The sequence below is a fragment of the Podarcis tiliguerta genome, assembly GCF_965153285.1.
Source record: "Podarcis tiliguerta genome assembly, chromosome: 2".
In the NCBI taxonomy this organism is placed as follows: domain Eukaryota; kingdom Metazoa; phylum Chordata; class Lepidosauria; order Squamata; family Lacertidae; genus Podarcis; species Podarcis tiliguerta.
Genome location: NC_139535.1, coordinates 45,205,097 through 45,219,244, shown reverse-complemented (window position 1 = coordinate 45,219,244; position 14,148 = coordinate 45,205,097). Strand labels below are relative to the sequence as shown.

At 41.0% G+C, this 14,148-nt stretch overlaps 1 protein-coding gene across 2 annotated transcripts in view; it reads right to left on the bottom strand.

The window, feature by feature from the left end:
* Nucleotides 1–14,148, bottom strand: part of PTPDC1 (protein tyrosine phosphatase domain containing 1) — a 38,543-nt gene that overhangs the window by 12,595 nt on the left and 11,800 nt on the right. The window contains exons 2-7 of one of the 2 annotated variants that reach the window (XM_083421148.1): nucleotides 8,002–8,094; nucleotides 4,941–5,112; nucleotides 4,096–4,176; nucleotides 3,789–3,907; nucleotides 2,940–3,077; nucleotides 772–1,916 (exon numbers count right to left, since the gene is read on the bottom strand). In XM_083421148.1, coding sequence (XP_083277274.1) covers nucleotides 772–1,916; nucleotides 2,940–3,077; nucleotides 3,789–3,907; nucleotides 4,096–4,176; nucleotides 4,941–5,112; nucleotides 8,002–8,086 — 1,740 coding nt within the window. In that variant the 5' untranslated portion in view covers nucleotides 8,087–8,094. Of the gene's footprint in view, nucleotides 1–771; nucleotides 1,917–2,939; nucleotides 3,078–3,788; nucleotides 3,908–4,095; nucleotides 4,177–4,940; nucleotides 5,113–5,512; nucleotides 6,288–8,001; nucleotides 8,095–14,148 lie in introns of those variants that run through there. The other variant, XM_083421147.1, reaches the window with a different exon arrangement.

The following is a 14,148-nucleotide window of genomic DNA, read 5'->3' as shown; positions in this document are numbered from 1 at the left end:
GGATTCACAGAAAGGGGCCCCCATGGTCAGGGCAAGGGGGACACCTCGGGAAGAAGGGGCCAGAGGGGACTCAGAGAGTAACAGCTGGAAATCCGGACCAGCTTCCCCCCCAGAGTGCAGTAGGGGGGAGGAGTCCAAGGCATCGGGATCAGGGAGCGCGCAGGCAGAGGGAGAGCGTGAAGCAGGAGTGGCCACACCCTCGTCAGGGAGCGAGGAAACGGTCATCAGGAAAGTTAAACGCGCGCGCGCGCCAAGTTCAAATGTACAGGAGGGCGGCAAGGTGGGCAGCCCGGGTAGGGAGCCAGGTCCTAAAGCACGCCGAAGAGAGGGGGAGGAGTCAGAGGGGTCCAGCTCTGCGTCAGAAGAGTCCAGGAGGGAAGAGACCCCGGGGGGTAGTAAGACCCAGAGGAAGAGAGAGAGAAGGAGGAGGTGGAGTAAGATTAGAGTTTTAAGCTGGTGCACAGGGGGCGGAGATCCAGATAGAGCTTCGCCGGTCTAAAGCTCAGACGTAGAGCTGGGACGCTGAGATTTGTAAATGGAGACTATTCTTCAATAAAGACTTTGATACTGTACTACCGGCTAGCGTTGGTCCTTGGTGAGCTGGGACCCGGAGCCAGCTCTGACAATAAGCTTCAGTAGGAAGAATGGCCTTTACTGGTATGACTTTATGCTCTCTGAAAGCAAAGATGTTATAGGATTCCCCCCCCCCCCACTTCCTGGAGGTGCTCTCCTGAACTAGACACGTGTGCAACATTTACAAAATGAAAATACCTGCCACATCTCCACTTTTTGCTCTTTTTCTTCTGATCCCATAAACTCGTTCACATCTGCCAGGGCCTTGGCTGCCAACGTTCTTCGTGCCTCCAGAGTTAGTTCTGACTGCACGACGATATGGGGGATCGATTCACAGAGATCCCGAATATTGCGGATCTCATGCTCTGCTTTCGAAGCGTCCGAGTCCTCGGAGGACCACATTTTTTTGCCATAGCTATTAGCTTTTCTGCCACAATTATAGTTTAGTGCTTTTAGCTCTTCTTCGTCTTCTTCCGCCTCCTCTTCCTTCCGATCACTCGAAAGGCCCGAAGAAAAGGTTTGGCTACGCTGCACTTCTCCGGGATACCTGCTTTTATGGAAAAATGGAGAATTGGCTTCTTTTCCATCTAAAGGCGTCCTGTCCTGACACGAGAAAGTAAATGTACTACGGATTAAGAGTTCTTGGGTTAAATCAACCTTGAGAGTCTGGCAATTGTTCGGCGGGTTTGTTTTGCTGCAGAGTGGCACTTGCACAGGCACCGACCAGGGGGTCTCTCCTTGCTCACAGACAAACACCGCTCTTCTCAAATCTGAGTCGCTGTAGCTCAGGCGCCTTTTTGCACGACCCAGAGGCTGAAGGCAATCAACGTTCCTCCTCTTCCAAAGAGGATCACATTCATGTTCATTGGGATGAAGAGGATTGGCTCCTGAGAGAGAAAGGGGCTCTGAAGCACTACTGTCTTGCCTTGTCAGCTCTTTATCAAGCTGCGTGGAAGCTAGCTGAGACACGGTCTCTTCAATCTCAGCGGACAGGTCGGGAAGGTCCACAAGTTCCTCTATCACGTGCCGGTTTTCAGCCAAGTCCAACAGCAATTTGCAAACCAGATGAATAAGCTTTGGCACATACTTGAGGTTCCTGCTCTCATAACCGTGCAGCAAATGCCGCTGCCGGATCAGGTACTGAGAAAGAGTGACGGCGTGCGCTTTGGGTTCACAGGATGCAAAAACATTCCTGAGAGGAATCAAGAACTGCGAAAACTCCCGTACACACAACAGCTGTCCTCTGGTTTGGATAGAGTTAGGCCTTTTCGCCCTGACAAAAAGGATTGCTTGGTCTGCTGTCATTCGTGTGGCAAAAACCAAGTAACAAGCTATTAAAACACCTGGAAGGTAAGTAAAGGACAAGAAAGAAGAAAGAAATGTTAAATTTGTTAGGTGAAAACAAAAATGTAATTATCAAAATAGCACAGAGCGTACAGATGCAGGTTCATGTTCCTTCCAGTTATGAAAATCAATTCAGCCTTGTAGGAGCTCCTCCAGATTATTCCCCCCCCCCCCTGCACCATACTTGTTTATTTATATAAAGAACTGCACATTTATTTGCTATAGAAACATAGAAAAAGCTTCCAGAACAAAAAATTATTAGAAACCAACAACCTTGAAACATCTACACTGAGCAGGCGGAAACAAATTGACTTAAGGATTACATCATCACCCAAAACAGGAGATGAAAAAATTGGGAGATTGGTTTGGAAACAAATAGGTCTTTACTAATGAATGAATGGAGGTCAGGGAAGGCACCTACTGAGCTTTTCTAGCAGTGCTTCCCCTGATTTAGAGGAATGAGAAAGCAGTTCTTAACAATAATAAAGCAAAAGATCTGCAAAATTGCAAGGCATTGGTGCCTATAAGGGGAAGGAGGGAGTGGCCTTGTTCCTGTTACCACATTTTGGGTTTTTTTACAAAAAGGGCTAGATGAATACACTTATGCCTGAGGGATACTTTGTAAAAGAATTAAGTAGGGTTTTTTAAGTATGAGCATGGAAAGTGGGATGGTGTTGAAAAGGCACTTCATGGATATGGCACAAAAGCTTCTTAAATAGCAAGTGCCTCTAGAAATGCTATCCCCACCTCCAATTTCCCCTTTACGAAAGCTCTCATGCCAAATCCTTTGAACACAAAGACCAGTTTGGGAGTTGTGTGGCACATCTGAGAAGAAAATTGTGAAAAATGCATGCATGCAGCCTTTGAAACAATGAGGGCGTTGTGCTAGCATTTCTATCAGAATAGACTTCATTATATGAATGTATCAAGGAATCTACAAAGGAATCAAGGAATCTAAATTATCATTATTTTGCATTTTATAACAATACATTCTCAGTGAATTTGTAGTTGAGCATTTTTACCTGTTCTGCCAAGTCCTGCATGACAATGAATAGCTACTCTCCCTTCCTGTAAGGCAAAAGTCATCACTTTTACCATATCGAGGATAGTAGTGAGAGAAGCCACACCATAATCCTTCCATCCAAAGTTATAAAAATAAACTAGAAAAAACAGTTTAGAACATCATTATTATCAAAAGACCATACACAGCTCATTGTATTCATATTGCAACAAAAATATTAGGATCTGTTTTAAGAAAGCTTTTCAGAATTTTTAGCCTGTATTTGTCTTCCTCCATTTTAGTCTGTCGTCTTATGAGAACTGCAAATGCCACATTGCAAATTAGTCAAGGCATTTCACACAAAACATGGCATATCAAACCTGTAACAAGCAAGGATTTTGCTGTGTGTGTGTGTGTGTGTGTGTGTGCACACGCGCGCGCGCACACACACACACCACAATGTAACATAATGTTTTGGGAAGTAACAGAATCCCCACTTTCTTAGCAGCTGTCAATCTTACCGAAATGAGCAACAGTGTCTTTTCGTTGGAAGGGAAAGTCTTTTGATTGCAGCGGAGGCAATAAAAGCCACATGCAAATCTATTGCTTTGCCAATGTGTGAAATGCACAGCTGCAGATACTGAACACAGCTATCCACTCTCAGCTGCTTATTTTATGGCTGTTTATGAGATTTAGTATCTATAATGCTCCATAGTGGAGCTGTGTATTTCTTCAACTTTCTCATTAGCTGCAAGTTATTTTCTTTGGCAAACGTTTCTCAGCTAGCTGCCACCAAGAAGTAGGTGGCAGAAACAGCCTGTAAGCACCACACTTTATAATTAACAAGGAACAACAGCAGGAGCAAACTTACTTCCCGCCTCCATGAAAGCTTCAGGAAGGTAGGTGAAACCACTCTCTTGTTCCAGTGGATTCCCGCAGCTAGCGTGTTCTCCAGGACGCTGAAGGTTAATTACTGTTTTTATGCCACATCTTAGGCAAAGAAAAAGAAGGCACATTATTGAGCTGTGCATGCTTTTCCACAATCAATATCCCCACCAACGTTCCTTCTTACTTCATAATTGTTATGAACAGTTTCAAACCAACGCAGGAAAGAAATAATAGGTCAGATTTACAGCTGTAAGAACTGCAATAATTCATTACCAGTCTATTTCTTTTACCTTTGAAACTGCTCGATAATATTATATTTTTCAATAAGTTCTGTTGATGGTCGAGACATGGCTAAAATGTTATCTGTTATCCTGGAAAGGAGCAGGGAGAGAAGAAGTGAGCAGTTATGGGTTAAAATACTTCCTAGCTAGTGTTCAGCTCTAATTTTCTAATAACAAACCATGCCACCTTAGATAACTATGTGCTTTTAAACCATTTGATGTCTATTATCTCTAGTTGAAAAACGTTATGTAACAAAATTACACTATGGTGCAAGATACTGTGATAAGAATGTAGATAGCACAGAATATTCAGATTTCTATTTCTATATCCATGCACAAAATAACTATACATTTCTTTAAAATGTTCTTTTAACAGCTTTATAAAATAGCACTCTAGTGCTTGGGAATGCTATCATTACATCTAAATCTTACTATTCAATTCTAAAATTTCAATTAAATTAAAATATGGTTTGTGGTAAAAAAAATTCTGAAATTAAAACCATGCTACAAAAAGCAAAAGCCAATGCTACCAATAGAATTTTAACATACACATTTTGAGCATAAGTCAAAGACACATAATTCAAAAGGAACCTTACCTGTTCCACATATGTAGTTCATGTAAAATATGATTACTAGCACTGTATTTAAGCTGGTCTGCCCATCTAAACCATAAAGTATCTAAATCTATATAAAACTAGTTCTCTTTCACTGACTGTAGAGCCTGATTCTAAACTTGTTTACTCAGAAGTTCAATAGAATTCAATGGGACTTGCTCACAAGTAACTCTGGGTAACCTTTGACATTTAAAAGCAACATTTTTAGAACTCTAGTAGAAGCCAATTGCTTCACATTACCAGGAAGAGTAAAGCCCTTTCACAGCCTGTTCTTGGTCACTCCACCGAGTTGGATTTTCATATTTGCAAGCACGACCACCGCATGCCATAGAACACTGCATATGACCAGGAATGACATGGCGAAGGCGTTCTCCAACTTTTGTGTATTTCGCAGTCGGACGCCTAGACCTTCCTGCAACACAAAAGGCAAGACCAAGTAAAATCTTTCATCATACAACTTTTGTGAATCATATAAAAACGAATGCATGCAGTATATATTTCAAAGCAGGCAAAGCAATCAGGATCATTAAACCATTTACTGAAAACTGGCTTCTGTCTTAACGTTTCCCTCTCAAGGGTCTTTGTATGTAGCAGCTCCTGAATAAAGTAATTGTCAGTCATTTTTCTAGAAGCAGCAAATGCTTTTTTCTCAACTAAAATTCCATGAAAAATAACATTAAGCTTTTAGGATGGTATAAACCGATAAGTAAAGACTCAAGAACTTCATCTATGATTAGTTATGAGAACAAGATTAGACACATTGCCATAAAACCCAAGTCCAGTTTATAGAAAGGAAATTGCCAATACTTTACTTTTTTTCTCATGGAAAGCAGCAGTTAGCTCCTCGGGGCTTACAGAGGAAATGGCCACCATAACTCTATGCGTAGAAGTCGAGAGGACCTCTACAACAGAGCTCCGTCGCCTTTGGAGTATGCGGAGAAGAGGATCAGAGGAGGAATGTCTCCGGCCCTGAAAAAAGTTGCTAAAAATATTCACTGTCAAGCGTCTTCTGGGTGAGCCTTGCATGGTCACCCACCACTTGGAGCAGTTTAGAAATGCTGTAGGAAGTCAAACTGAATGAGAAGTCTGACTTGCTCAGTACTGAACTTGCACAGAGACATGCATCTTTCTGTATGATCTAATAGCTGTTCAGGATAGGCTGCTCTGTCTCCATAGAAACCAACAATGAACTCACTAGTGGCAGCTACCCTTTTGGCAGCTGAATTCTATATACATTGATTCTGTGTGGGACAAACTGTTCCACTGCCGATGAGGATTAGAATCACTTGAAGCAGATCATTCCAAACTGCAGCAGGACTCCCAAATAGTTTACTATGAACAGGAAAGGTTTCTGGAATTTGAAGTACAGACCTCAACAGCCTGGACAAGAAGAGGCTTCTTCTTTAAAAACAAAAACAAAACCCTCAGATATGAATACAATTCAAGAAATCGTGACTAAGGTGTCAACAAACATCCCATGCCGGATTGGAAGATGAAAATCAGAAGTGCGTGGAGAGCCTTATGTAAAAGGATGAAAAGGGGAATTAACCTTTTCTTGGAGAGAAATTATATAACACACTCATTTCCCCAGCAAAATAACTATCATGCATTTTAATTTTAATGCTAGTGTAGAAATAAAGCTTTCTAAAGAAACACTGAGATCTGTAAAATATTTTATCAGCAGGAATAAAAAGCAACACTACTCTTAAAAAAAAAAGTTATCCTGCTATTTTATGAGATCTGTAAAAGAATGTATAGATACTACTTGAAGGGTGTTGGAAACAGATGAGGGATAAAATAATTCCTCATAGTATGAACAACAAAGCAATCCAAAGCGGTCCTGCCAGTATCTGGGAGCACTTATCATCAAAGAATATGTCAGCAATCCAAAAATGGATTTATACATTTGCTTACTTAGTCTCCAGTAGGAATTTCTACACCACGAATTCCCAATGCATAAACAGATACACAACAGACTGCACTCTTAAGTACATGCCTGTCACAGCACATTGTACCACCAGAGAATTTCTGTGAATATACCTTAAATTTCCACCAGAAACCACTAGAAGTCACTCATATTCTTTCAGTCCAACTGAGGTTCTTAACTATAATTTAATGGCAAAACAGGACAAGTCTTTTAATTCACTTTAAAAGGTGTTGGACTACTTCACAAATGGAGTTACTGGAAATCTCGTAGCTGTGCCAACTGGTTCACATAGCTTCCAACTTCCTTTTTGTCTACACCCCAGTTTATACATTTCCCAACCCAAATGGCCCTCTCAGCACAGCCATGTGTAGGAAGTCATGCATAACCTGGAGCAGTCATACTGGTGCCCAATCCTCAGGAGCTCGTACTTATGTCATTTCTCCCCCTGCCCATCCTTTTTGAAGGAACAGAAATCAGGTGAAACAGGAAATGAAGAAACCCAAAAGGTACAGACTTCTCCACAGAATCAAAACAATCTCTCTCATTAAAAAAAAATGTAAAACATTTAATTGAAATATTTAGCGGTGCCCAGAACCTGGCATGATATTGCTGAATCAACAGCAAATAGTGATCACAGTGCTATCCAAAGTAGCTCCCTGTAGTAGCAAGGAGGAGAGAGTTCTTATCCCAGGTCTCCGATCAATTTATTATTATTTTTTTGGACAATTAGGAACATGAGATTCGGACATGAGAAAAAAGGCCTAATCATATTCTGCAACTTTTGTTTTCTTAATTCACTGCCCTTAAAAGCACTCTGCCAAAATGATGAATCAGAATTACATGTCGTGACAATGGTCATTTGTTATCCTGCCTTGTCAATATCCTCCCTCTGTTACATTCTGCTATTATTCCAGCACTGCTTCTGGGGCAGCTGCTGATTTTCCACCCTAGTCCCTCCTATGAAGTATATTGGAGAAGAAACAGGGGGAACCTCTTCCACTGGGTAATATCTATATCTCTAAACTTGCACAAAACCAGAAAACTGCAGAAACAAATTTACAATTGCTTGACTGTGTACTTTTACACAATTCTTGGGCAGGGTTTTGTTGTTGTTGTTTTTTAAAAAAACACAGGTTCAACAGATTAGAATCAACAAATTTAAAAGCAGGGAAAACACAAACAGGAACATCTATGGGAAAGACCAATGTTGCTCCTTATCTACAAATCCAAATTATGTGTGGGTGTGGGACTAGGGCTGGGCGATATCTGGTTTTCAACATCACGATTTGCAAGAATAGCCTGGGTTTTTTTCATTGTTTTATCCCACATTTTAATTTACTAAAAATAGCTCCCCCACAAAAAAAGCCCACTTACCTGAACTCATGGTTGCAAGATATGCACTGCTTGATACCAGAGAACAGTAGGGTAATTCATTTTCCAACAGGACTCCTGCAGCCATCGCAGTACCTGTTGAAACATTTGCCACAGTAGCCTTAGTTGTGGTTTGTTGCATATCTTCAAAAATAGCCAGAGGAGGAAAGCCAAGGTAGAACATACTGTTGCACACCACCCCAATCTCTGAGCAGTGCAAGATTCCAGGGGGTTCAGGCGCTTACCCAGGATCTGTGTTTCCTTTGGAATGAGGAACAGCAGAGACCTTTTTGATACAAGGTTTATTTAAACACACGTATATAACCTGAACCTACGAAGGAGGGGTTCACAGCATCAACACCCCAAAAGGCTCTTGGTCCCACAGCCTTGGATGCCAGCAGAAATCAGCCATGACTTTCTCTTTTGACTTTCCAGCCTGCTTCTTTTTCCTCTAGGTCATATCACAGCCAACTCTCCCTTCAAAGACTCAGGTTTTGTCCTTCCAACTGTCTAAGCACTGGATGAGGGGCCCCACCCATTTGTTATCTGGCACAGAGGACTCTTTTCTTTGTTCTTTTAATGACCCATCACCCAGGAAGCTAGCCTGGCTTGATTAGCTTTTAAGACTTGCTATGATTATGGGTCCAGTAGTGATGTATGGAAGTGAGAGCTGGACCATAAAGAAGGCTGATCACTGAAGAATTGATGCTTTTGAGTTCTGGTGCTGGAGGAGACTCTTGAGAGTCCCATGGACTGCAAGAAGATCAAACCTATCCAATCTTAAGGAAATCAGCCCTGATTGTTCACTGGAAGGAGAGATCGTGAAGCTGAGGCTCCAATACTTTGGCCACCTCATGAGAAGAGAAGACTCCCTGGAAAAGACCCTAATGTTGGGAAAGATGGAGGGAACAAGGAGAAGGGGACGACAGAGGACGAGATGGTTGGATAGTGTTCTCGAGGCTACCAGCATGAGTTTGACCAAAATGCGGGAGGCAGTGGAAGACAGGAGTGCCTGGTGTGCTCTGGTCCATGGGGTCACAAAGAGTCGGACACGACTAAACGACTAAACAACAACATGATTATGGGTGTATGGCACCTACAAACTCATATCAATACTATAAGCAAAAGATGGTGCAATGTGAATGAAACCACTTAAATGAATTGCGTTAAGGGTCCTGAATCTACTGCCAATAAATTTAATGCAGTAGATGACCACTCTGTCCCTTCTTAAACTGTTAAGAAGCACTTCTGCGCTAGTTCAGAAAGTGTGAGGTTTGAGCTGCGATTCCAAATTAAATATGGTAAGGCACAATAAAGTCTCTTAACTTAAGAAGGCAAATTTTACGCCAATTTTAGATCTGATCTAGATGCATCTAAAAAAGGTCCTGTCACCTGAAACATCACATCCCCAGAGGATTTGCACATGGAAGCTTTTCCCACAGCAGAGAACACAGTCAATTCCTCTCTACTGAAAGAGTCACATTATATTGCAACAAGTTTGCAGGCTCTCTTTAAGAGCCGCTCTGTCACGTTTACATACATGTGAGAACAAACAAGAGGCACTTGATAGCTCCTCTGGAGGAAAGGAAGGATGAACATGTGATTTAAAAAGCATAAAATCAGTAGAAGTACCCAGAATAGTATTTAATGTGCATTTCTCAGTGCTGACAACTAGTTCCATGAAAAAATACACCTATGATTAAAGAGTTTTAGTATGTTTGCTCTCTAATGGGTTGGAAAGATAATTACACATTTTACATTGGCCTGATTTGCACAACACATTAAGCCAAACTATGGTTTCTTCTTGATGGCAGCTCATGGTTAGGAGAGAGATTAACCAAAAACCCTGGTTTGGACAACTCGCTACAGTCTCAGCATGGCTAGGTGGAAAAAGGATTGGAAAAAATGTTTAAAATATCTTTCAGCAAAAAACCAGAGGCTTACCTACTGGGAATCACAGATTCGGATATCCCTAAAAAAAGCAAAGGAATGTTTTCCTTATGCTACGGTTGCAGCAAGAATACTCATTGCGACAAATTGGAAAAGCGAAGAAGTCCCTTCTAGATCAGAGTGGACTCAAAAAATGATTGAATGTGCGGAATTAGATAACTTATCAGAAAGAATAAAAAATAAATCAAAGGAAGTATTTATCTCAAAATGGGAAGTTTTTAAAATTTATCTGAAAAATAGTAATGACAGTTTGAAGTCTGTAGCAGCATTTGAATAACTTCAGCAGGAGTTTTAAGTTTGATGGAAAACCGATAGAATAAATAATATCAAAACCAAAACCTGTTATAATATGGCAGTGAATAATTGATGAGAAATAGAAGTAAGGAGTAGAAGGGAAGTCAGTTATATAGAAAAAAAATCACTTTTATGTTAAACGTATTATGAGCACTATTTAATGTGTTGTTACTGTTGTTTTTCCTTTCTTTCTTTTTTAGTTGCTAGGAGGTGATGGATATTTGTTTATTTCTATATTTCTTTTTTGTGTGTGAAATAATAAAAAAAAAATGAAAAAGAAAAAGGATGGGGGGGAGCAAAGTTTCTATGAGCTCCCTTCCAGGAGCCTGCACATCTGTGTGGCCCCATTACGTAAAAGGAGACATACCGGGTCATGCAAACTAGGCCTATGTATCGTTTACCACTTTGGAAATGCAGGGGATAAATAAATAAGATTTACATAAATTTGGATTTATTTTCTTCTACCCTCACTCCTAAATATGCATTTTCTTTTATACAGACAATGCTATTTAATGGCTTCCAGAAACCTACAAAGTTTTGGTTAAAATATATATATATAGAGAGAGAGAGAGATGAATTTCTGTACTATGAGTAATGCTCAACCTCTGCATTTATATGAGAAAGGAAAGTGTGATGACTAATCACAATGGAAAACAAGAGCTCTTTAGAACTTCACTTGCATATCCACATCAAAAATTGTCAGGAAACACAATTCCCCCCTCTTGTAGCATTGCTCAGTTATTATCTATATATAAAGGTGTTTCATCCTCACTAACAGTTGTCAAAGATGCTACATTTCTTCAAACACGCATAGCTGAAATATAATACATGTGTTATCAAAAAACCCTGATGGGTAGTAAAGACTGAGAGGGGTATTTTTTATTTCTTGAGATGGAGAACATGAAGGCTCAGGGGCAGGCCATGTTATGCAGAAAGGGGAAGTAACCTATCTCAGACAGCACTGTGGCAGTAGTGGCAAGTCAAAGATCCAGGCAGGAACCAGTGCCTGAATGGTGCAGCAAGACTTTGCAAAGTGTTAGCCCTAATAGGAGAGGCACCATTTGGACTCAGGTTCATGCAGCAAAATATCCTGGGCTAACACAATAACACTAACTTAACAGCCTCTACTACAGGGCAAGACAAGGGAAGACTGAAGTGGGGGACATACAGCTTAGTGTTCAGGTAGCTCTCGTTTTGAATACCTAAATCGCCAGGTACACAATGATGGGAAAGGCTTGTGCAGGAGACCTTGGGAAGCCACTGCTTGTCAGAATACAGCTAGAAAAACCAGTAGTCTGACTCTGCATAAGACAACATAAACCAAGACTTATGAGGAGCCATTGAAGGAGCTGGGTATATTTAGTCTGGAAAAGGAGAGACTGAGAGGAGATATGCAAGGGGCTGCCCCATGGAAGATTGAGCAGGCTTGATTTCTCCCACATCACTTATGGCCAGGGCACCTAATGTGCTATTCTTAAGAAACAGCATACTATCAAATGGTTTGTAAAAGAACATTATTCCACTGCTTGTGTCTAGCTACCATTCAGCAAACATTTCACTAACATGCCGCTCTCTTCCTTGGAAGAGTTACAAGAAAGAGAGTTACAAGAAAGGAGATTCTGGATAAACATTGGGAATAACTTTCTGACAGTAAGAGCTGTTTGACAGTAGAACAGATTCCCACAAGAGGTGGTGAACCGTCCTTCAGGGGAGGTTTTTAAGCAGAGGTTGGAAGGCCATCTGTCATAGATGCTTTAGTTGAGATTTGGGAATTACATGGGGCTGGACTAGGTGGCCCTTGGGGTGTCTTCCAACACTACAATTCTATGAATGTCATACAGTGGCTGGAAAATGGACTGTGCCAGCCCAATCTCAGAAATGGAGGAGTGATGGTTTTCTTGGGGCGGCCAGGAAGGTATCAATGAGTTGCATTTATTTATTATTATAAAATGAAGTATATATTTTTTTATGTTACAAAAAGTCTTTTTTTCTTGAACAGAAAGAGTATAAACAGCTATTATTTATATTTACCAACAAAAGGCTTGCATCAACAAATGTTTCATTGCCTATTTATGTAAATAATTTTGGAAGGTATTGAATAATTAGACAACAATGTTCCATGTTATTTCAGGCCATGTTCCTAATTCTCCTGCAGAGCTAATAAAGCCACATGGCTCTAGATAGTCAGGTTATTGGACTAATCAGATCAACTACATTTATCCATGCAACATGCACCTCCATTGCCATGACAGTTAAGAAACATTAATCTCGGGAGCATGGTTAAATAGAAACGTGTCACCTCACTTTGAACCACACCCTCCCCACATTGTTGATTTAACACATGTAATGGAAATAAAGCATACAAATATGTATATGTACTACCTATTTACCTCATGAACAAACACATCATTTATGGTCAAGGCACCTATTGTGCTATTCTTAAGAAACAGCATACTATCAAATGGTTTGTAATAGAACATTATTCCACTGCTTGTGTCTAGCTACCATTCAGCAAACATTTCACTAACATGCTGCTCTCTTCCTTTGAACTAATTAATGGGACATATTAATGGACAGAGTTTGTATCAAGTGGCTGTTCTCCCTCTTGGATAATCTACAATCTTCAGATTATTTTCATCATTCTTGAATTTATCCAAACAAGATAAAGATTACAGCACTGGTTTTGCTCTTATTACTTCATCACAACATAATGAACTCACTACTCCTTGTTTTGTTTTTAACAATTGGTCTTAAACTTTAATGCCTAGCCAGATAATTTCCTGGTTTTGCATAGGCTGCTGGGCTAAACTAATGATTCACTCCTATAATTAAAGAGGTTATATGTTAAATCCTAGATTACCCCTGCTTCTGCGGCAAATGATGCTGAGAGGTTCCTATATATTAAGGCAAGAGTCTCTGAGCAGGGGCACAAGTGGCCAACTGTTCTAATCCTACTTCTTTACTGATAGCACTTCCTTCTTTATCCCTCATCCATTTAGTGAACAATTTTGAGAGTATTTTTTGAAAGAGCAAAGAGTCAGAAATCAAAATTCAAGACTCAATTGCTTAATGGAAACTCCGCTTCAGTCTTTATAAATTGAGAGATTACCATATTTTACCAAGGCTGTAACCTTGCTCTATTTATTTCAATCAAAGCAGGTCCACATGTGTCCCAGTTCTCTGATCCAACAGAATCTGCAAGGAGCAGCCGAATTGTGCCTTTATAGATGAAGTTCCACTGATCTGCTGTTAAGCACGGAAAGAGGGAACTTTCAACAACCCATTGACCTGATCAGTAGAATTGTGGTTATTTGAAAGGGCTACATACATTGCTCTGCTGTTAGACTGGGCGGGCTGCAAATGCAATCCAAAACCATGATCTGCTGGGTTAGAATGCATGCAGATGGAGTGGAGGTCTCCCTCCACCTAGCCCAGGATTACTGCACTGCTCCCTGCTCCACATTCCAGCCGCTGCTCTGCTGTCTGGCAGGCTTCTCACTGGCAGTAGCCCATGGAAAGCTCCAGGAATGGGGCTGAACTGGTATGGGCTTTCCTGGATCCCCAGCCAGCCCCACTTCCCTCACCCAACAGCACCAGGCCCAATGAGACTATGCCAACTCCAGATTGGTATTGTCCAGAGCAGGCTTTTGCCTACCCTGCCTTCCACTCGAGTCAACATGAGCAGTGCAGCTGTGGATGCTGTGGTGGTTATGCCACTGCATCATCTTCCACCCCTGCCTGGCTGGGGTTTGAATTTCTCTACCACAAGCACAACTCTTGTCAGGCTTCAGGGAATCAAATCCCTCCCACGGTGGCAGCCAAGAAGCAGATAAACAAGAAGAGTTCTTACCAAATATTTTATTCAATATTCACAGAGAGACAAAGAAAAGCAGTTTCTCTTAGATA